This window comes from Cannabis sativa, chromosome 1 (assembly GCF_029168945.1).
Source record: "Cannabis sativa cultivar Pink pepper isolate KNU-18-1 chromosome 1, ASM2916894v1, whole genome shotgun sequence".
In the NCBI taxonomy this organism is placed as follows: domain Eukaryota; kingdom Viridiplantae; phylum Streptophyta; class Magnoliopsida; order Rosales; family Cannabaceae; genus Cannabis; species Cannabis sativa.
Genome location: NC_083601.1, coordinates 33,669,908 through 33,690,223, shown reverse-complemented (window position 1 = coordinate 33,690,223; position 20,316 = coordinate 33,669,908). Strand labels below are relative to the sequence as shown.

Sequence of the window (20,316 nt, the reverse complement as noted above, 5' to 3'; positions counted from 1 at the left end):
AAATGCTATTGAAATTTTGCTGCTGTCACCAATATAATTGACAATCCCTGCAGAAATATCCAAATTTTGAACCCACTTTCTTGAATTATTGAATAATTTGAAATTTCCAAGCTGTTACGATTCCTGAAACTTTCTCCTATCAATCTCAATAACCGTGAATCTCTATTTAACTACATCCTGGTACCTTTCTGGCTCCAAAGTTATTCATGTTCCTTCTCATTATAAATCTTTAGAACAGTTAGTTTAGAAAACAGTACTGTAGAGAAAGAAAAGCTTGATCACTTTATCTGATCAAGTGAGCTGCTATTTATATATAATAGAGTTTGTTACAGTCTTGAACAGAGAATAAAACTAACAGCTGAAAAATAGCAAAGTCCTAACAAACTAACTGATTCTTACAAAGGGGAAAAACAGAACAAGTAAAGTAAATAACTGAATTAACAGTAGGTGGACAGTAGACAGAAATAAAAAGGGAGTTGTCAGATTTTGGTTGAGTAAAACCCCATTGGAGAAGTGTCGATTTGAGCTTGTCATTCCATGCCTGAGGGGCTTGTTTAAGACCATATAGAGCCTTGTTGAGCTTGCAAACATGAGTAGGCTTTGAAGGATCAATGAACCCAGCTGGTTGCTTCATGTAAACTAGTTCATTTAATGTTCCATGAAGGAATGCATTGTTTACATCCAATTGAGTTACTTCCCAGCCGTGAGAGACAGCAAGAGTGAGGACCGTGCGAACTGTAGCCGACTTAACAACGGGACTGAAGGTGTCTTCGAAATCAATTCCTGGTGTTTGAAGAAAACCTTTTGCAACCAACCGAGACTTGAGTCTATCTACAGAACCATCAGCCTTTAATTTGATCCTATGAACCCATTTGTTGGTGAGAACCTGCATATCTGGTGTGTAGGGAACTAAGGTCCATGTGTTTTGTCGTTTGAGAGCAAGGTATTCCTCAGTCATAGAGGCATTCCACTTGGGATCAGCAAGAGCAACTTTCAATGATGTAGGTTCATAGGGAAATGGGATAGAGGGTAGTTTATGTTTGGTAGCTAAGTAGGATTTTGGTTTAAAAATGCCTCTTTGTGATCTTGTGGTCATCGGGTGAGTGCGAATGATGGGCTGGGTGGCAGGGGCAGTATGTAAGAGAGATTGAGATTGGATGGATGTAGTATCTGTGGTAGTGTTGGCAATATGGGAAGGATTAGACTCGGGTATGGGCAAGGATGAGTCAGGTGTGTTAGGTGAGGAGGTGTCAGGTTGTGGGGAAGGGATGGGTGCTGAAGTATGGGTAGTAGGAGTTGTAGGAGAGGTAGAGACATTACTAGGTAGTATCTGGTGTGGATAAAAATTTGTGGAGGGCATTTGTGTTGGTGGTGATGGCTGGTCCGTTGAATTGGAGTTGGGAAAATGAAATTGCTGCTCATTAAATGTGACATCCCTCACAATGTATTTTCTGCCTTGCACACTTCCACAAATATATCCCTTATGGTTAGGAGAGTAGCCTAGGAACCTGCATGGTTCAGATCTGAAACTTAATTTGTGAGAATGATATGGCCGAAGGTGTGGGTAGCAGATGCAACCAAAAGTTTTTAAGAACTTGTAGTCTGGCATTTTATTGAATACAACTTCATAGGGACTGCTGTTGTCAAGAAGTCTTGTAGGCAGTCTGTTAATTGTGTATACTCCACACTGAAAAGCATGCCACCAGTAAGACATATCAAGATTTGCTTGTGCTAATAAGGTGAGACCAGTTTCTGTGATGTGGCGATGTTTTCTCTCGGCACGACCATTTTGCTCATGTGAATGTGGGCAAGGATGTTGAAAGATAATGCCCTATCCCTGCAAAAAATTAGCAAACACTCTATATTCTCCTCCCCAGTCAGATTGAACCGATTTAATAGGTAAAGAAAATTGTTTTTCGACAAGTGTTTTAAAGGTGGTGAATACATCATATGCCAGAGATCTAAGAGTGAGGGGAAAAATCCATGTGAATCTACTATAGTCATCGATGAAATGTATGTAATATCTAAACCCATCTATAGAAGGTGTGTGTGAAGGTCCCCACACATCAGTGTGAAGAAGTTCTAGAGGCTGTGTGGCTCGGCTATTTGACAGAGGAAAAGGCATTTTATGGCTTTTACCCTTTTGACATGCATCACAAAATTTTAGTTCTTTTAATGAGTTAGATTAACATAGATGAGATAGAATTTGTTTTAAGGTATTTGGTCCAGGGTGACCAAGTTTTCTATGCCACATATTAATATCATGTCCAGTAGAAGATAATAAAGCTTGAGATTGAAAATTTGAATCTGCAGATTCTTTATTTATAGATTGATTTGTACAATTGATTTGTGAACTAGTGTTCACAGAATTTGAAATACAATCATTTTGAGAAATATTACTAGAAGAATTATCTACTGGACTATGTAATTTCGAAATTGTAGCAAGGTTACATTGCAGTGTAGCTGTAGAAAACTTGGATGAATTCTCATCAAGAACATATAGGCCACTTTTAAGTTTCCCTCGAACCAAGACCTTCCCCGTGTCCTTGTCCTTCACAAAGCAATAATTTTTGTGAAATTCAAGAAAAATATTATTGTCATGAGTGAGTTTAGATACACTAATCAAATTTTTAGTGATGGCAGGAACATTTAAAATGGAGTTCAATTTCAGAGGAGAGGATGAATTAGAGTGAATGAATTTTTTACCAATATGTGATATTAGAAGTTGCTTACCATCTCCAACAGCCAAGGTTTCTGAGCCATGATAAGGAGTGGCACTGTCAAGATGTTCAATGCCAAGAGAAACATGATTAGTGGCTCCAGTGTCGACATACCACTTCATGTCATCCCCAAAATCTGGTACTGTAGTGGTTGAATAGGCTTGTGGATCGTTTGCTTCAGATGTCTCTTGTTCAGCAATGTAAGCTTTTGGGGATTGTGAGTTATTCTTTGGAGTGACAAAACTTTTGTCAAACCTATAGTGACAAATGGAGGCTGTGTGACCAATTTTCAAGCAGACTTGACAGATTGGTCTTGAATTGGAATTAGGATACCTTGGGGGAAAGATGTTGGAGTTTCTTGTACTCTCATTGAATCGATTTTGTTGATAGTGGGGTCTGAAGTTCCCACTTCCATTTCTATTGTTGTTGAAGCTGGTTCTTGAATTTCCAACAGCAAGATTAGCAGCCATTTTGTTGGTAATATCTGAAACGGAATGATGTCTTTCTAAACGACATTCGTGGGCCATCAATAGGGCTTGAATTTCCTCAAGGCTTTTAGATTCATTGTTGGAGGTAATACCAGAAACTACAGAGTCATACTCAGGTCCAAATTGATGATGCATCCAGCTATGGCAAGATTGTCACAAATTGATTTTATTTTATCAACATAATCAGATATAGACATATTACCTTTCTGAATGTTGGTTAATTGACTTTTCAACTGCAGCAATCGGGCTTTTGATTGGCCAGAGAACTTTTGTTCGAGAGACCTCCAAACTTCGAAAGATGTTGAGTAAGCTGCAACCGATCCAAGAATGCCTTCGCTCATTGAGGATCTCAGCCATGACAACAAGAGTTGGTCACGTTTCTTCCATTGGTTGAAACCAGGATTAAGTTCTCCATTGATTAGAGTAGTCGGTGGACGAACGTTACTGAACAGGATCTCATCAAGGTCGTGTCCAATAACTGTTGGCACTACTTGCGATTTCCAGGCGAGGTAATTTGTTCGATCAAGTTTGATGGTTAAAGATGATGTAAGGGAATTCGAAAAGGGATTCCAAGATGAATTTGTGGTTGCCGGTGTAGCAGAGCTTGCCGGAGTTGTGTTGTTGTTGTTGTTGTTGTCAAACAGGGCAGAGCCTTGACCTTGTGTTGGATAGGAGGAAGCTGTTTCCATGGACGTGAGTCACGAGCTCTGATACCATATAAATCTTTAGAACAGTTAGTTTAGAAAACAGTACTGTAGAGAAGGAAAAGCTTGATCACCTTATTTGATCAAGTGAGCTGCTATTTATATATGATAGAGTTTGTTACAGTCTTGAACAAAGAATAAAACTAACACCTGAAAAATAGCAAAGTCCTAACAAACTAACTGATTCTTACAAAGGGGAAAAACAGAACAAGTAAAGTAAATAACTGAATTAATAATAGGTGGACAGTAGACAAGATAAGTCATCAATACTCACCATTGTCATGTCTTCCCATCATCTATCATCAGAGGCATGAATTTTACCAAGAAGCATCCGAACACCCGCGAGAATAATCACTTCATTCAATAAGAAAAAATCACGACATTCCAAGAAATAGAGAATCTCCCTCAGGTATTTCCTCGAACAGTTTTGTGAAAAATTGAACCTCAACCCAATTGAGCATATATACATGTCAATGAAGGAGTTACATTACATACATAACATTGTAAATGAACAGAGATTTATGCTCAATTGGGTAAGTGAAATCATCAGGCCACAAGCCAACCACTCTGTTTAGCTAAATCTTTAATTAAGCATAACATTGTAAATGAACAGAGAGGTTCTTAAATGAAATCAAAGCTCTTTTCAGCGTACCCCGTGTTCCCAAGAGATCATATGGGTCTTGAAAGCTTAAAGCAGAGTAACAAAACAGAGAGAAGAAAGCCTCAGAACCAAGAGAAACAGCCCTTGGTTGAAACTGAGGAGGAAACTCTTTATTTATACACCAGAGAATTACAAGATAAGAATTTTGTTATTGAACAGAATCTGTTACAAAGAAAACAGAAAATAACAGACAAAACTAAACCAACTAACACGTGCGTTATTGGTTATCAGGTCTATGCTTTGGTGTAATTCGGCCATGAAAATCTGGGTCTATATTTGTTTGAGCTTGGTTCAAGGTCCTACACCTCTGTATATATCGCATGCGCATTATCGAAGTAATGACCTTTTCATGTTTTACATATCTATGTATGTCTTTAAATAAAAAGCAAGGCCAACTTTTGATTTTTAAAAACTCTAAACCAAACCCCCAAAGAAAAAATATTACTATAGTTATTTTTTCATTTTTTCCGTTGGGTCAGAGCACGCCAAGCTTCGAAGGATGATTCGTGATGAGCAAGAGAACCAAGAATCGTTTGGGACATTGAGGAGCGTAATCAACTGAGCAGTAGCTGATCCTTTCTTTTCCAGGCCGTGAATTCGGGGTTGATAGCACCATTGACAAGGCGCTCAACAGGGGCAACTCCGGTGAGAAGGATGTCATCGAGCCCATGGCCGATGACTGTAAGGATCACCTGCGATTTCCGAGCGAGGTAATTGTTGCAATCTAATCGAACAGTAAGGGAGGAATTGAGAGACTTTTGAAATGGATTCCACTGGTGTGGAAGAGGAGCAGTGGTGGAGGAGTGAGCGGAGGTATTCTCTGGGTGTCGAGGATCCATGATCGACGCGAGTCAATGGCTTCCTGATACCATGAAAGAGTAGCTTATCAATACAATTCCTATATGTAACAATTAAAACTGAACACAAGAAATTGTAAAAGCTCTAATGAATTAAGAGTTGAACTGTTGAGAATCATGAGGTTCCATCTCAAAACCAATTGGCAATGAGTGGAGTAGCCCATGTTCTTATATATGGCTCAATTCTCTACCATTTATTCCATGTGGGACATTGTCCACAATATTCCCCCTCAAGATGATGGCTATTTTTTGCTCATCAATCTTGAACCGGCCCGCAAGGGATATGGCTCTGATACCATGTTGAGAATCATGGGGTTCCAACTCAAAACCAATTGGCAATGAGTGGAGTAGTCCATATTTCTTATATATGGCTCAATACTTTCACATTTAATCCATGTGGGACAACATTCTCCAATATCCCCCCTCAAGATGGTGGCTATTTTTAGCCACCAATCTTGAATCACCTTATCATAAGTAGTGTCATTTGCTCACTTATTTTTTTATTTTGCGACTGGGAGTTCCATTTTGCTCGCTTGCGGCTGGCTAACTCTTTGATAGGTGTGGATCAAAAGCCCACTAGGGATATGGCTCTGATACCATGTTGAGAATCATGGGATTCCAACTCAAAACCAATTGGCAATGAGTGGAGTAGTCCATGTTTCTTATATATGGCTCAATACTTTCACATTTAATCCATGTGGGACAATATTCTCCAATGTGAACCTTCCATTATATAGGCAAAGGATTTACAAGAGTTTGTACAAAGAAACAGAAAACAAACTCTGATAAAGAAACAGAGGCAAGTAGACAGAGATAATAAACTAACTCTACTAGTAAAATAACTAACTAAACTGAAAGTCAAAAGTTCGTTATTTATCAGCGAAGCATATTGCATACACTAAATGCTGTAGAAATATCTACTCTAAACTATTATAATCCTTACTCATAGATAGATAGTAGTAGAAAGCTTAGATTGGTCTCGCTGGGTACATAGTTTGTAATTAATTTTTGAGACCAAATTAGCAAAAGCGTGTAGAATTAATCAAACATATACAATAATTTCTTTTTCTTTTTCTTTTCTAATGATGCTTGTTTGTACATACGCATGAAAACTGCCAGTACTATAGTAGACACGTATATATATAAAGAGAAAAAAAATTATCTGGGAAATCAAGTATCAACTAACCGAATGTATATATGGGCACAGACAGCTTCAACGAATTAATTTATACATAAAATAAGATTTAGATCGCAGAACGAGCTAATAATCGGCAAAAGTTGGAGTATTTTTGTTAATTTGGGTCATATCGATCGATCAGTTAATACCCCATATATCATAATATATAATAATGCATGCTCTGATGTTAAATAAATGAGATATATTGAGGATGTCATAGAAGACAGACCTCAGAGTCAGAGGCATCAAGCATATAATTTGTGTCTTTAATTGTGGGAACAGGCGGGCGCGTGACAACTGTATTTTTGACTTCTTTTTTTTTTTTTTCCTTTTTTAAGGAAACCTTTGACTTTTAGTTCTTAATTCATAAACAAGTCCAAGATTTGGAGTTTAGAGTTAATTAAATATATATATATAATTAAAAAGCAATTGAGGCTACCTTTTCTTGCCTAATTATAGCAAGAATAATGATATGTGCAACTAATATATATATATACATTAATTTTGTCAAATATATAATATATATATCTAGTAGAGATTTTTACACCTCATGTCAAAATTGACATCTTTTTTACATTTTTATCAATACATGGTTTTTTAAACTTTTTTAACTTTTACATTTTTCAATTTTACTTTTCTAAAAGTTTCATAATTACAATTTTACCTTTTCCCTTCTTCCTTGCACACGTACACGCACGCCACCTCATAACTCCTTTCTTTTTTTTTTTTTTTGAATTTTTCATTTATCTGATTCTTCCACTCTTCAAACCGAGCTTCCCACGATCACCATTATCAAGCCCTAACCCATTTCTTCTTCCCACGATCACCTTCTCCAAGCCCTCACCCACGATTTCCTCAACCTACATTGTCATCCTCCACTATATTTTTTCTATATAAATGGCAACCACTAGAAGTGGTTCGAAATCACCATCTCCGGCGAAGAAACTTTCTAAAAAATCGAAGAAGCCTCCAACTGTTACTTCTAAAGTCGAACCTAAGATGGGGTTAAAAAAAATTGCTAAAAATGTAGTGGGTGATGTTCCAGAGACATCGGGCACTAAGAAAAGAGCCCTTCCAGTTAAGCCCGATGCTCATAAGCCTAAGAGAGCAAAAATTTCCAAGTCTGCACGCGATGTAAGTTTCTCTTTGTTGTGTTTAAATTTTTCTTTAGTTTTTTTCTGGTTGTTTTATTTGTGGTGTTTCATTTGATGGTTTAAAGTTTTCCCCATTTTTTGTTCTAGGTTTCCTCAGATTCTGATTTTGAGGATGAAGTGCATGTTGAGGACCAAAAGCCTAAAGTTGAATCGAAGGTAATTTAAAATTGCTTGGTTTCATTTTATTGTGTTAATTTTTACATGAGCTTTTTAGGTCACTGGTTTAGGTGTTTATTAGGATGTTTTTATGTTTTTTTGGTGTTCTTTATGTATTTCTGTCATGTATTGTGGTTGATGTTGTTTTGTTGTTTTTATTCAGTTGTTGTTTGGTTGTTGAAAAATTGCCCAGTTCAATTCGTATTTTGTTACAGTTTTGAATTGCTTTTCCCCATTGGTTGTTTATATGTTTATTGTGAATTTATTTTCGGTTGTTTTACACACTACTAGTATTGAGAAGCATTTTACTATTTTCAATTGCAACAAGATCTTTCAGTGTTGTTTATTCTTTAGTTTTGTATATGTTTATTGTGAGTTTTTTCTCGGTTGTTTGTCACACTACTATTATCGACTACCATTTTCGAAATTTCATAACAACGACCTTGTACAGTGTTGTTAATATTTTAGTTGTTTTTTTTATAAGTTGTGACAGTGTTGTTACTGTATTTTTTAGAAAGTTGTTTATCTCTTACATTTATCATACTGTAAGGGTTTCATAAACGTTGTTTTTAGGTTTTTTATTGGTTGTAATTTGGTTACTACATTTTTAATTATTCATTGTTATTGTATCTAAGATTTGTTGCTTATGTTTTACTTTGTATTTCTTTTTTTTTTTGCAGGTCCATGCTAGGACCTCAGTGAAGGTTGAAGGCTTTGACCTACCAAAGAAAAATCCCCCTAAGGTGTCCTTTTTTTTAAAAAAAAAAATTATTTTTATTATTTGTTTTCTGTTTTTGTTTTAGTTTTTTTTGTTTTTGTCCTGATTTATTTTGTTTCAATTGATACAGGAATGGGATTATATTTATGACCAGAAGAATTTATTCATTGCCAAAGCCTTTTCCACTGCTACTTTCCAGGTGATAGAGAACATTAAGTCTTGTCTTTCAGATGTACAGCTTGAAATGTTTTCCAAAACCTGTTTTGGTCATTTCCTTAACCTTCCTGATTTTAAAGTTCAACCCCAAGTGTTTCATGGGTTGTTGCTCCGGGAGGTTCAGCAACCTAATGATGCTGAGTTGTGGGTAATGATACGCGGTGTTAGGCTTAGGTTTAGCATTGAGGAGTTTGCATTGATTACTGGGTTAGACTGCGAAGGTGACTGTAGTGTTTTAGATTTTAAGCAAGAGGTTAATAGTCTTTGTGAAAAATATTGGCCAACTTCGTCCTCTATCACTAAGGAATCTGTTAGGGAATGTTTTACCACCAAGAGGTGGGGTGATTCTGATGAGGATGCTGTGAAGTTGGCAGTGTTGTATTTTGTGGAGTGGTTCTTGCTTAGTGGCACTAAGCATAAAAATGTACCCAAGTCTATTTTAGATGTTGTAGATAGTGGGAGGTACAATGAATTTGCTTGGGGCCGGAGTTCTTTTGAATTGACTATTTCCTCATTGAAGGGTAAGCTTGATAGTTGGGTTGAGGGTGTTAGGAAGGCAAGGAGTTCGGGAAAGAGGCCGAGTGTTTTTTACACTTTGATTGGTTGTCCTCATGTTCTTCAAGTTTGGTTTTACGAGTGTTGTAAGTACATGAAAGGTAAGTACTGCCAAAAGGAGAACTCTCGTATTCCAAGGATCACTCAGTGGACATGCAATAGTCAGCCTACTTTCAAAGTTTTGAAGACTACTATTTTTGATGTTTCCAAAGATAAGGTATATCTGTTTGTTGTAATTTGGTTTTTCAGTAGTTGTTTTTATGTTGTTTTTCATTATTAATAATCTTCACAATTGAAATTTTTATTTTGTTGTTTTTTGATCAGCTGCAACTTTCAAATATGAGGCCCACGGCTGGTGAGTTCAAAGCTTTGAAACTGAGCAGTTTCAAGTTTGACACTGACTACAACTCTTACAAGAGTCTTCCTGTTCTCGAAGAGCCAACTGTTGCTCAGAGTGACATTTCTGTCAAGCTTGATGCTTTTTCTGAGAAATTTCATGGGTTGGAGGTCAAGATCGATTTGTTGCATACTTCCCAACAGAAGATTTCATCTGAATTGGTTGAGTTGAAAGAGTTTGTGTCTGCACAGTTTGTTTCTTTTGGTGCTCAGATGGCTTCAATGCAGACACAGTTTTCTACTGTTTTTGTCGATTCCTATGCCAAGGTATTTTAGTTTTTCAATAGTTGTTTTTCGGTTTTTTTAAGTTGTTTTATACTAATTTAATTTGTAATTTCAATATAGGACAAAGGCAGTGACTCTACCAATGATGATGATGGAAGTGGTGATGAAACAGATTTTGATTTAAATGAATCTGAAGAAACTGATGAAAATGAAGAAGAGAATGTAATGGGTGATGAAGAAGGGGAGGGTAGTGAAGGTGAAGAGAAGGATGGTCAAGCTGATGAAGATTCTGACTCAAAAGAAAAAAAATGATAAGGGCAGTGATGATGAATCCACTGATAGTGAGGAGAAGGTAGATAAGTAGACAATGTAACTAGGTTTTAGTTACTTTGTGTGGTTTATTTTGTTGTAAGTCCGTTTTAGGTTGTGGTCTTGTAATTCTATGTTCTTGTTATGTTTTTTTTTTTTTTAAGAAATTTGCAACTATTTTTCAGACTATTTATTTGTATTTATTATGTTATTTATATGGCTGTGTTTATAGATTATGTTGCTCGCAATTTATTGTTTGTCTTCTTATTTTACTTGTTGTTTTTATTTTGTTTTTAAGTTGTTATGTAGTTTTTTTTTTAGTTGTTGAAGTCTTTCACAAAAAATAACTTCACTTTTTTTCCATTTTCTTTTTCCTTTATTTTCTGTATCAAGAATTTCGTTGATTTCAATGACGGGCCTACTCAAATAGATGTTGAGGCTACTGTTCAGTCCGGTGTAAAAGCAGTTGAGATTATGGTAATGTTGCTTTTGTGTTGTTTTTTGGTTGTGTAAAGGTTGTTATTTTTTACCCATGCTCTAATTACTTTTTAATACCATATATAAACAGATGTCTTCAGATGGAATTGGTGGTGATCCTTGTAAACAGATTTCAGTTTCTGAAAATGTTGAGGTTACGGATCGTCGTCTTGTTTGTTTTGAGGTATATTTTTTTTGGGTTGTTTTTTAGTTTCTTCATACTTTTTGTGTTTAACACTGTATATTTTCTTTCATTTTTGTGGAAAAAATATATTAGATGGGTGCAACAGGTCTCAATGTTGATTCTAACATTGAACTTGAAGATGACCCAATTCCCGTTGAAGAAACTCCTCTTGTTGACAAGAGGAAATCTAAGAAACCCATAGCGCTGACGTCTCCGTTTATAAAGTATGACTCTTCCATTTCTAGTTCTAAAGATGGTTCTGGTTATGGAGTTGTTAAGTATGTGGCTGGGTTGTGTCCTCTCAATGATAAGATTGGTGAAAATGTAGAACATAAAGACGAGAATGATTTTGACTTGTGGCTTGGTGAAGGACGCCGATCGAAGAAAGATCCGTAAGTGTTTATTTTCAGCATTTTTGTTGTGTTTTTGTATTTTTTGTTTTTTACTTTACTATTTATGTTTCAATTTTTTTTTTTAAATGTTAGGCATGACAAGGAGAAGGTTTACTTGAAGGGTAAGGATAAGATTGTTCCCCCTTTTCGTTTTGGCGTGGAAGATGTTGCAACCAAGATGTGGTTCCACAAGCTTGCATATCCTGACCAATGTTTAACTAATTCTGTAAGTTAATTTATTTTTTCTTTTTATTTTTTTCAAAAATTTCAGTCTATAGTTTTCTTCACGTTGTTTGTTGGTTGTTTTTAAGTTGTTGAAATATAATTCATTCTCTGATTTTCGAACATTTCTCATTTTTTATTGTTTAGCATCTGGACATCATTTTTTACTATCTACGTAAAAAAGGAAAGTATGCAAAGGAGCCAAAGGTTAAGTTCACAACCACCGATTGCTTATTCTTCAAAACTATTCATGCTTTGTATGAAAAATTTATTGCACAGAAAAAAAATCTTTCTTTGATAACTGCCCAGCATGCCATTGCTGATTATATCAGAGGTAGAAAAATGTTATGTGGTTCCCCTTGGCATTTGTGCGATCATGTTTTGTTTATCATCCATATGGAGACTGAATCACATTGGATTCTTGCTCGATTGAATATTGAGGAAAGGCGTATGTACATGTACAACTCCTTGTCGACTGCTATGAAAGATAGTGCTGCTATCAAAGTTTGTCAGCCATTTGCGGTGTTGTTGCCCCACTTTTTTGCTTTGTTTGATGAGTTCAAAAAGGAAAACAAACCGGTTTGTTTAGACCCTTTCGAAGTTGTTAAGGTTGATGGTTTGCCTCAACAAACCTCGAAGTAAGTTGTTTTTATTTTTAATTTTCAAATGTTTTTAAAATTTTGTATGTTATTTTCCTTTTTTAAGTTTTTCTGCTGTTGTTTTTTGGTTTTTTTGCAGTGACTGTGGTTGTTTCGTTGCATCGTTTGCCGAATACTTCATTGATATGAAACCGATTCCTCCCATATTTGATGTTGAGAAACACCGTGATAGGCTTGCTGTGTTGTTCTATAAGTATGCTCGCATGAAAGAATTGGATTTTATTGATAGTGAAGATGAGGCTCCTCCAAAGGGTCCAAAGAAGAATTTGTCTTAGTTATTTATTGGTTGTTGTTGGAAATACTACTTTTTTTATTTAGCTTTTGTTTTTTCTATTACCAGATTATGTTCATAATCATAGACAAGTTGTTGTTTCTACATTGTTTCTTTCTTTATTGGAATTGGTTTTTTATTTGTTCATATTTTTGGATTTTTAATTTTTATATTTACTTTAACTCATGACAGCATACTATTAACAACCTTATTACAACCATCGGACAAACAACTAAATTGCATTTTAATCACTTTATGTAGTTTTTTTTCCTTCTTATTAATTTCAACCTTCTTCCACTCATTTAATTATTTAACTATAATATTTGATGTTCTTTTGTATATTAATGATAATAATACCAATTCCCTATTATCAATATCTCTCCACATAAAAAATCACAATAAAAAAATGTATGTAACAACCAATCGTAATATGCAGTATGTGTTTTCTAAATGTTTTAATATAGTTGTTTTTTGGTTGATGTGTAGTTGTTTCCACTTCTATGCTGTAATTCTTCTGCAGGTCTTTTTGTTATGTCCCTTTTGTCCACACTTGCCACACTTGTTTTGTTTCTTTGTTTCCCAAGCTGCTGCCATTCTTCTTTTCCTCGGCCTTCCAGACTTGATTCTCTCCTTTGGAGGCAACACTATGATGTCTTCAAAAAATTCTGGAAGTTCCCATTCTCTTACGTTTCCAACTGGGTATACTGTTTCTTCATATGTTTGCAGCCATGCTTTTGATGTGTAGTATTGTGCACAGTAGTTGTATGTGTTTATGTTCAAGTCCTTCATGACGGCGACTGCATGGTTACATGGCATTTCATCTTTTTGAAATCTATTGCATGTGCACGTCTTCTCCTTCAAGTTTACTATTCTTGTTCTGTCTTCATCTATCACCTCAAACAGGTTTTGGTTTGCTGGTTTCACCTGCATGTTTTAAACCAGCTTTAAAACAACCAAAAAACTATGCAAAAACAACTGTTTTCATTTAACTTTATGCGAACGATAATCTCAACTTACTGTTAGTCGCAATGACTGTACATAGTTCCCTATGAGTTTTTTCTCAGATGATGGTGTCAGCCTTGTTGTGCATTTTTGTGCCTCCTTTCTATTATTGTATGTCCACTCTTGCATTTGTGCCCTCAAGCACTCCATTAATGTTGTCACTGGTGTTTCCCTTGCTGCTAAATTTGCTGAGTTCAAAGGCTCTCAGCTATGTTTGATGTCATGGTAGAGTACCTATAATTTGGACAGTTTCTATCATAGTTACACTTTTGAAAAAAAACTCAAACGCAACGCAAAAACAACGCAAACACAACGCTTTAAATATCTGAATATATCATTAATTTTATCATTCTTATTAGTTTTCACCTGTTGTTTTCTGAATGATACCTTGACCATTTTTCATGGCCAATTTTTTCCAGGTACGGTCTTATGCGCTTATCCAAGTTGTCTAGCTCCCTCATATGGAATTCAAACTCCATTTCTGTGTAAGCTTTTGCAGCTGCAAAGAATGGCACTCTGAAATGCTTTGCATTTTTTTGAATTTTGTTTTGAGGTTCGACAAGAGGTGGAAGATGCAGTAGCCATGTGTTATTTCAGGGAACACTTTCCTAGTTGCTTTGATGATGCTTTCATGTCTGTCTGATATTAGGCATTGACATTCTCGAACCCCGAATGCTTCTTTTATTTTTTTTAAGAACCACTCCCACGATTTATCGTTCTCAGAATCAACTATGCAGTATGCTAGTGGAAAAATTTTCGATTCTGCATCTTGTGTGTTGGCAGTGAGCAACGTGCCTCCATACGCGGCCTTTAGGAATGTACCGTCTACCACGATGATTGGTTTGCAGTTTGGCCAACCTTTTATAGCAGCATTCAATGCAACAAATGCATATTTGAAACTGTCATAATCATCTTTCTCCATGTCTATTAATGTTCCTGAATTTTAATCAAACAGGATTTTGTCAAACAACATATACGCAACGAAATAACAACGCAAAAACAACTGTTTTTTCACAAATATTTTCAAAGTAAAATTTTTAAATTATTTTTACCTGGATTTGTTTTCTGTAGCATGTACAGGTATCTTGGCAAGAGATTGTACGACTCTTTAGCATTTCCATGTAGCTGGGTTTGTGCTCGCTCTTTACTACGCCATGCTTTCATGTAATTCATCTTTATTCCGTATTTGTCTTTCATTTCGTCTTTATGTACGGCTGCACTTCGTTTTCAGGTTCAAGAATTTTGGTTTTACAAAATCTGCTATCAACTTTGATGTAGCTTGTCGTTGATCTCCAAATCTTATTGTAACTGCACATGTGTGTTCTTCTTCGTAGCTCCTTATTATGAATGTTTCTGTGTTTCCATTTTTTGTAGCCTTTAAACTCCATTTGCAGTTTGTGTCCAAACACACTATGTTGTATTCTTTTGTGCAAGATTTCACTACTTTGTATTGAAATGTCTTCTTGATTGCAAAGTAGCATAGTGTACTTATCAATGTTTCTTTGTCCTTGTAAATTTGCCCCTTCTCTATTGTTTCATGTCGTTTGTCATTGATGATAATCATTTCTGTGTTATCCACTTCCTCTTCTTCTTCCTGGTTATTTTCGAGTTGCTGTACCATTTCTGCAGCCACAAGCTTTGCATAGTCGGTGAAGTCGAAATCTTCATCTACTGCTGTAGTTTTTTCTCTGTTGTTTTCTGGTTGTTGTATGGTTGATTCTGATGACACTGTTCCTGTTTCTAGGAAAAATGTATCAACTTCCCCAGATCCCATCGTCTGCGCAGATAGTTGTTGCTTGGAAGTTGTTGCCGTGTTGTTTCCAGGTTGCTGCAAGTCTTCCTGTGCTGCGTTGTTCTCATACGATTCCATGATCATATTGTTCCACACCATTGTTTGGTTAGGTGGTGCCGTGTTACTGGTTTTGTTCACACACAATGGATACCTTGTGAAATCAACCTCCTTCGTTAATAGCTTTATGTAGAACAACAGACTTTTGTCATCCTTGATTTGTAGTGGTTGGCCTCCTTCCTTCAGTTGATATTTCAGTTGTAGTTGTGTTGATTCATGGTTGCATTGGAGTTCTTCCATCATTATTCTCATTAGTTCCTCAAAAGTGCACTTGGTCGAAATTAATTCTCCACTTGATTCATAATCAACATAGTTTTTGTTGTCATCCCAGTGCCCATTGCTCTGCACCAATATTTGTAATGGTTAGTTCCTGAAATAATGTAAATTATTTACTTGGTTCAGTTTTTGTAGTTGCAAACAACTATTTTAATCTGCCAAAACAACCAATAAACAACTCTTTCCACCAATAACTTATGCATCTAACACTTTCAGCTGGCCGACTATTTATATAGGTTAAATCAACTATCAAACAACTATTTTAAAACTGATCAGTAATTAATAACAATAGATTCATATTTTCCAGTTTGTAGATCCCAAACAACTATTATTCCACTGTAAAACAACTTGTAAACAACAGTTTCAGAATAAAACACTGTAGCAACTATTTATATGCGTTAATGTTTATTTTCATGCAAACCGTTGTTGTTTTTTTCTCAGCTTCATCAATATTTCATTATTATTTCAATTTAATCCGGTTTTCATCAATTAATATCAAATTTCTATTCATCTACACTAAAAGTTTTTTTCACGTTCATGAAAAAATTTGTTTACCTTCAATTCTCCTTCTGATTCAATCATGGGTGAGTTTCTTTGATTTCCAGCTCTCCTTCTACTCGGTTCTTCTCCTCTGATCGCGATTTCTTTGTTCAATGATTGTTGTTTTTGAGTTTTTTTTTTACATCAATGGAGGTTTCCTGGTTTTTTTTTTCCTTTTCGTTTTTGATTTTGGATTTTCGGGATTCAGCTGGTTTCCTAGGAGTTCTACATTTTTTTAGATTTTGATTTTGCTGGTTTTGGAAGAAAAATGGTTGAGATTGGGTTGTTGGGGTTGGACGGCTGGGTCACGAAGAAGGATCGGCTGTTTGGAAGAAAAATGGTTGAGAATGGTGGTTTCCGTTTTCTCAGCCGGTATTTTTGTAATTACCAACTTTTTAGTTTCCACTTTTGTTTATTTCCTTTTTTAGGGCCATAAATGTAAATTTCATCTATTTTTGGTCTATAATAGAAAAAATCTCTATCTAGTATGCATAAACATTATCCCTCATTTAGATAAATTTAATTTGTTGGCATATTTTAAGTACAGATATATATATATATATATATATTTATATGTGAGTAAATATATAGATGTGAGAAATTCTAAAAAGCATATATTATGTTTGTTCAGAAAAAAAAAAGCATATATTATGTAATTATTAGTAAAATCAAATGTCAGATCATACATGACTTTAATTTAATTGTTATAAAATATAAAGATAATAACCATATAAGTATTTTATCGTCTTTTTTAGTTTCATACATTTACACAACATTTTTTTCGATAAAATAAATATTATACATTACGTTTTAATTTCAACTACAAATTTAGTTAAGTGTTGATTTGATTAAGTTATAAAATGTCACATATTAGTTGTCTAAATATATGTTTTAAAATCATTAAATATTTTAAAATAAATAATAACAGAAGTTGAAATATAGAAAATTATAATAGAAATTATGTTTTTATAATTTAATAATAATTATTTAGTTCTTTTTTAAGTTGTGAAATTATTTAGTAATTTTTTTATTGACAGTAGATAATTAATCAATTGATACGTGTTAATTTAGACCGATATAATAAGATTTAATGAAATTGAGATTAAAAGCTCTAATGAAAACGTAACATTTATATAGAATTTAATCCAAAGAAAAAAAACATACAGTATATTATAAATGTATAAAACTGAAAATATAATAATACTCGTATAAATATCTATCTATATTCATCCATACCAGTTAATCTGATGTGGACATGCCTGGATGGATATATGTAGATTTTTCTAGTTACACACTGATCACTGTAGTGTTTGTGTTTCTGAGTAGTAATTAATGGTTGACAACGTCTGAGATTGCGGTAACTATACGTACGTACATTATATTATAAATATATAAAATTAGAGTCAAATAATACCCTCTAATAATAATTAATGAAACTTATTATAACAGTAGATGATCAAGAAATTGACACAGAAAATTATTATTAAACAAAATTATAATTAAAGAACATATTACATGAACAAGTAATTAATATGCAGTACGTAGTACAGTATAGGTTAAATAAGAAAAGGTCATCTTTCATATATTTATATATTTTTATTATAAGAAAGAAAACGAATTTATTAGTAGGAGGGAATGAAGTATCTTTAGTAAATAAAACAATAATATAATAAAATAAATAAAAAAAAACTTTTTCATGTCACACAATTAATTAGGGTCGATATAAATAATATCAAAAAGCATGAATTTGGCGGAGGGTGGTGGTGGTGGATGCAATTAATCATGCGGCCGGTGCATAATCATAGTCGGGGGCATCATCGTCGTAGTCGTCATCGTCTCCGTCGAGGGGGACAGGGAGGAGGCCGGGAAGGCATGCGGCGGGGGCATAATCGTAATCTGGACCATCATCATCTCCGTCACCCTGCTTCTTAATCTTATAATAGTAATAGTAGCATGGGGACGATGGTGAAATAATCAGAATACTACATTTGGGACTCATTTTTGATAATATAGATAAGTAGTTACTTAATTCAGTACTCTTGAAAGTTGAAACAAATTAGTTCAAGTATGTGTATATCCAGAGGCTGATACTAGTATATTGTACTATGTCAGCTCACTCTTTTTTGCTGAATAATATGTAAGAGTCTGGTCTTTATATATAGGACTGGATTAATAGTTAAATACATTATTAATTAGATATGAGAGAGAAGAGAATTTAGTCTTTAGTGTATAATATAAATTTGTATCCCTTTAATTACTATTTGTTGCTGTTGATAAAAAGGGATAAAAATTACAGTTAGCGCGTACGTTTTTTTGACACGCAGCATGTCGTGTGAGCGTGTGGTTTTCCACAAGCAGAATCATTAATTATATTATATTTATACTTATTTTTTAATAAAAAAAATAATAAAGTTAGAAAATTAAGTCAACACAGTTGTTTGCTTAAAAAAAAAGCATCAACACGTTTTTGAATTTATTTTTTAAGGGTCAATTAACCTGAGTAACATTCTTGATTTTGAATTCATTACATTACATGATATAGTGTTCATAACAATTGAAATATTATACACTTCAATAAAATAGGACAAAAAATATGGTATCATTAATTTTTCAAATACTTTAAATAGCAAAATAATAATTATAACAATAAATGAGCACACAGTATATTATAACTTATATATAAACATATATTGAGAAACATATGCATTTTGAAATGTTTGAATTATACTATAACAAATGATCCCATGCGCTAAATTATATTATTCGATCATATAATATGAATTATTCAAATTATTAGAAAAAAAAAGTAATTGATTAATATCACCAACTTGATATTTCCTGATTTTTATAAGTAGAAAATTTATAATTTATGTATGAGGGTGCATGAAACAATAAACATTTGATACCCTTTGAACAGAAGAAGGCAATTATAGGGCTCCAGCCACGTCCGACATATAAATATACTTTCTTTTTTTTTTTTAATTTTTTAAAATTATTCATTTATTAATAATACACACAATTGCCATATATAAATTTGAAGGATAATTATTTTTATTTTGTAAAATATAAAGTTGAAGGGACAAATGCCCCTTGTGCAATATCTAGCATGAGGATTAATGTTTTGTTTTGGTAAAGTAGAATATTCGAAAGTGCAAGTGGTGTTACATTTATGTTGTGTGGACTGGGAATCATGCATATTCGGGTTACACAAGTAAATGTAAATTAATTAATATCCTACTACATTGTATATGCTTTAAGTCCCATTAATTAGCTATACTATACCACTTATAATTCTCGATTATCAAAGATTAAAGAAATGCAATATTTATATTTCTTATACAAAAATAAAATCATTTATGATTTCGTGGACATAGAAGAATATATGTAAAAATAATTAAGAGTGTTTCTTGATAATTATGAGAAGAAAATTATAATTGATTTTGTTTCTTTCAATAATAATTTGGTTGGGGGTACGTAGTCAAATTATTTTCTTTTTGTCTTTTTTTGTTTGGTCAAAATTATGTTAGCATCATTTTGCTACTACTCAGTAATAAATATTTTATACATTTTATGGCCATGTATGCACTTATATATATATATAGATAAAAATTATAATTATATGTATCTATTGACACACCCACATAAATAATTAAATTAAACTATGTTTTTTTAATAATCATATTGTCACACTCACATAAATAATTACACTTCTTTTAAGTTACTAATTAATATATTTTGAAAGAATTGATGACCTTCATTAAAAAAATACAAAATATATTGGTTTTCAGCTTTTAGAAAATTTGTCAATACCATTTAAATATAAATAAATATTTATCTAATTTAGCTCTTTTGTCAACCTAAGCTAAGAATAAAAAATGAGAAATTTAATTCTATATATTTTATATAATTAACTCCCTATACTAGCTAGATTTAAACCATTATTTTAGCTGATGTTATTATTGAGGTATTGGAATTCTATTAATATCTCGTCAATATTATATTTAAAACAACCAACGTAAGATAAATGTCAAATATATATGTTTTTTTTTGGTAGAAAATGATATAGTTACCAGTGACTAATTAGTTACCCTTGTGCAGATTTTATCTT

General features: G+C 33.8%; 4 protein-coding genes across 6 annotated transcripts; 3 read left to right on the top strand and 1 right to left on the bottom strand.

Moving 5' to 3' along the window:
- Positions 1-7,197: 7,197 nt before the first annotated feature.
- LOC133036635 (uncharacterized) lies at positions 7,198-10,581 on the top strand. Its single transcript, XM_061113216.1, has 3 exons — positions 7,198-7,917; positions 8,598-8,660; positions 8,766-10,581. The coding sequence occupies exon 3, from the start codon at positions 8,880-8,882 to the stop codon at positions 9,684-9,686; it is 807 nt and encodes a 268-aa protein (XP_060969199.1). The 5' UTR covers positions 7,198-7,917; positions 8,598-8,660; positions 8,766-8,879; the 3' UTR covers positions 9,687-10,581.
- Positions 9,737-10,581, top strand: LOC133036637 (uncharacterized). The gene is made up of 2 exons (XM_061113218.1): positions 9,737-10,069; positions 10,148-10,581. Exons 1-2 carry the CDS (start codon positions 9,746-9,748, stop codon positions 10,337-10,339), a joined length of 516 nt encoding a protein of 171 aa, XP_060969201.1. The 5' UTR covers positions 9,737-9,745; the 3' UTR covers positions 10,340-10,581.
- An 85-nt stretch (positions 10,582-10,666) lies between these two features.
- On the top strand, positions 10,667-12,736 carry LOC133036633 (uncharacterized). 3 transcript variants are annotated; one of them, XM_061113214.1, is made up of 5 exons: positions 10,667-10,813; positions 10,905-10,997; positions 11,091-11,615; positions 11,759-12,249; positions 12,350-12,736. In XM_061113214.1, exons 3-5 carry the CDS (start codon positions 11,454-11,456, stop codon positions 12,543-12,545), a joined length of 849 nt encoding a protein of 282 aa, XP_060969197.1. In that variant the 5' UTR covers positions 10,667-10,813; positions 10,905-10,997; positions 11,091-11,453; the 3' UTR covers positions 12,546-12,736. The 3 variants fall into 3 exon arrangements, with proteins under 3 accessions (XP_060969197.1, XP_060969195.1, XP_060969189.1); XM_061113212.1 differs by having other exon boundaries at positions 10,667-10,997; XM_061113206.1 differs by having other exon boundaries at positions 10,667-11,615.
- A 48-nt stretch (positions 12,737-12,784) lies between these two features.
- Positions 12,785-13,734, bottom strand: LOC133036636 (uncharacterized). Its single transcript, XM_061113217.1, has 2 exons — positions 13,559-13,734; positions 12,785-13,465 (listed from the first exon to the last, which is right to left on the bottom strand). Exons 1-2 carry the CDS (start codon positions 13,691-13,693, stop codon positions 13,040-13,042), a joined length of 561 nt encoding a protein of 186 aa, XP_060969200.1. The 5' UTR covers positions 13,694-13,734; the 3' UTR covers positions 12,785-13,039.
- Positions 13,735-20,316: the final 6,582 nt, after the last annotated feature.

Bases quoted from the DNA above. Each gene is read 5' to 3' on its own strand.
- LOC133036636 (XM_061113217.1), bottom strand. From the start codon at position 13,693: ATGGAGTGCTTGAGGGCACAAATGCAAGAGTGGACATACAATAATAGA. The intron at 13,466-13,558 runs GTAAGTTGAGAT...TAAAACATGCAG, and splicing joins TACAGTCATTGCGACTAACA to GTGAAACCAGCAAACCAAAA.
- LOC133036635 (XM_061113216.1), top strand. From the start codon at position 8,880: ATGTTTTCCAAAACCTGTTTTGGTCATTTCCTTAACCTTCCTGATTTT.
- LOC133036633 (XM_061113214.1), top strand. From the start codon at position 11,454: ATGTTTCAATTTTTTTTTTTAAATGTTAGGCATGACAAGGAGAAGGTT. The intron at 11,616-11,758 runs GTAAGTTAATTT...TTTATTGTTTAG, and splicing joins ACCAATGTTTAACTAATTCT to CATCTGGACATCATTTTTTA. The intron at 12,250-12,349 runs GTAAGTTGTTTT...GTTTTTTTGCAG, and splicing joins TTGCCTCAACAAACCTCGAA to TGACTGTGGTTGTTTCGTTG.
- LOC133036637 (XM_061113218.1), top strand. From the start codon at position 9,746: ATGAGGCCCACGGCTGGTGAGTTCAAAGCTTTGAAACTGAGCAGTTTC. The intron at 10,070-10,147 runs GTATTTTAGTTT...ATTTCAATATAG, and splicing joins TTGTCGATTCCTATGCCAAG to GACAAAGGCAGTGACTCTAC.